General features: G+C 53.9%; 1 protein-coding gene across 3 annotated transcripts in view; it reads left to right on the top strand.

The window, feature by feature from the left end:
- The window catches only part of NUCB1 (nucleobindin 1), a 23,858-nt gene that overhangs the window by 7,865 nt on the left and 13,761 nt on the right, over window positions 1-2,232 (top strand). For all 3 annotated transcript variants that reach the window (XM_045292835.1, XM_045292837.1, XM_045292836.1), the window contains one exon: window positions 2,006-2,109. In XM_045292835.1, coding sequence (XP_045148770.1) covers window positions 2,006-2,109 — 104 coding nt within the window. The remainder of the gene's footprint in view (window positions 1-2,005; window positions 2,110-2,232) is intronic.

The following is a 2,232-nucleotide window of genomic DNA, read 5'->3' as shown; positions in this document are numbered from 1 at the left end:
TTTGGCCTCCAAAGGGGTCGAAACCCACAGGTTGAGAACCGCTGCATGATGGATTACCCAAAAAGCACAGCAGATCTGTCCCAGCAGGGTGCGCCTCAGAGGCAAGGATGGCCAGGCTTCGTCTCATGTACTTTGGACATCTTGTCAGGAGAGACCAGTCCCTGGAGAAGGACATCCTGCTTGGAAAAGCAGAAGGGTCAGCGACAAAGAGGAAGGCTCCCAGTGAGGTGGATGGACACTGTGGCGGCAGCAGTGGGCTCAAGCGTAACCAAACCGTGAGCAGGCGCAGGAGCGGTCAGTGGTCTGTGCTGTCCTACATCCGGTTGCTATGAGCTGGAAAGCACTTGAGAGCAACTAACATTCCTGGGAACAGAGTTTGCCAGATCTTCTCTTCCCACCCCCCCATTTCCCATCCCCCTTCCCCAAAGCCTCTGGTGGGTTCAAACCACTGACCCGCTGGATAACCCACCCCTACCTTTCTAAGTGCTCCATACGAGGGAGTTATGGAGTCGAGAGGTGATACGGATCGTTCATACCCTTAGCTGCTGAAAAGGTTGGAGGTTGGAGTCCACTGAGAACCACCTTGGAAGAAGCAATGAGCTGGTAATCCTCTCCCCCAAAACCAGCCCTTGGAAACATGATTCTCAGACGCAGATGGGGTCACTGTGACTCAGCATCAATGGGAACCCAGTTTCGTTATCAGGGCTGTCTTAATGGAAGTATTAGCTCAGATGAGGCTTCCCCTCCTCCAGGCAGCCCTCCCTGAATGACCTCTGGGACCGCCACTGGAACTTCCTGTCCTGGCTGGAGTGTGTGAAAGACAGACCATCCACAAATCGTTTTTATTTTTTATGTTGTCGAATGATTTTTTTTTTCTTTGTCCTCGCCGTCTTCAGTTGAGTACTGAAGAATCATAGATTAGGTGAGAGTTGATGCTGGCTCATAGCCACCCCACAGGATGGAGTAGAGGTGCCTGTTAGTTTCTGAGACGGTGACCCTTTAGGGAGGAGGAAACTTCCTTTCTCTGGGGGAAGCCTGCCAGCCTTGCGGTTGACCCAGCCCACTAGGCTGCCAGGGCTCCGGTTCCAACTTAAGCCCCCTACCATCCCCTCCCCGACCCCGCTCGAATGCTCTTCTCTTGTGAAACGCTAGCTTCTCCTTCACCCAAATGAACGACTGACTGCCTTCTAGACAACTGTCTGTCCGCAGACCACCGAGTTCAGGCCGAATGCAGCCCTTTTGGCACATAGAGGTGACTGTGAAGGGAAATCGGATAACTTAAAAGGAGATTATTCAGATCCTGGGGATTTCATTTGTTCGTAAAAACGTTTGGGGGAAAATAATAATAATTAATAAATTATCGAGGGTTCGGGGGTGGGGGGGAGGAGGGAGGGGGGAAAATGAGCTGACACCAGGGGCTCAGGTGGAAAGCGGGTGTTGTGAGAATGATGAAGTCAGCATATGTACTAATGTGCTGGACACAAATGATGTTTGTAAGGCTTGTGATGAGTTGTGTGAGCCCCTAATAAAATGATTATTTAATAAAAAGTAAAAAGAAATGTTTGCGGGGGCTCTCGAATAATCTTTTTAAATGGTGGTGAGGAACAGGGGCGGGGTGGCTCTTCCGTCTCCCAAGTGTGCCTGTTGCTCCCCTTGCCCCGTCTGCCCCTCCCACCCCATCAAAGGCTGTTTCTTGGGCAGGAACACCTCCGGCCTTGATTTCCCCTTTATAACTGGGGTCTCGTACAGGAGTTGACCTTTTGTAGGTGACTCGCTGCGCTCGGTGTAACGTCCTCCAGGGCGATCCGTGCCCCGAGGTGCCCCTGTGTGGTCCTCCCTCCGCAGCGATGCGCAGTACTCGGTTGTGTGTCTGCACCCACGTGCACCCATCCCTTCGGCCACCAGCGGGCCTTGGGGTGGTTCTGCTACCGCCGCACAGCGCTGCAGCGCGGATGGATGCGCGCGTACGCGCGGTGGATGCTTGGACCGGTCTCCTCTCTTTCAGACGTGCAAGTGGACCACCTGAGCCTCCTGAAGCAGTTTGAACACCTGGACCCTCAGAACCAGCACACGTTCGAGGCCCGGGACCTGGAGCTGCTGATCCAGACGGTAACGTGGGGTCCTTGAGGCAGGAGCTGCAGGGAGGTGGAGCGGCCTGGAAACCTGTGTGTGTGTGTGAAACCTGTGTGTGTGCGCGCACGCATGTGTGTGTGTGCACGTGTGTGTGTGTGT

The sequence above is a fragment of the Echinops telfairi genome, unplaced genomic scaffold (assembly GCF_000313985.2).
Source record: "Echinops telfairi isolate 266 unplaced genomic scaffold, ASM31398v2 ScPeMD7_655;HRSCAF=1070, whole genome shotgun sequence".
NCBI lineage: Eukaryota > Metazoa > Chordata > Mammalia > Afrosoricida > Tenrecidae > Echinops > Echinops telfairi.
This window is presented reverse-complemented; position numbering and strand designations above follow the sequence as displayed.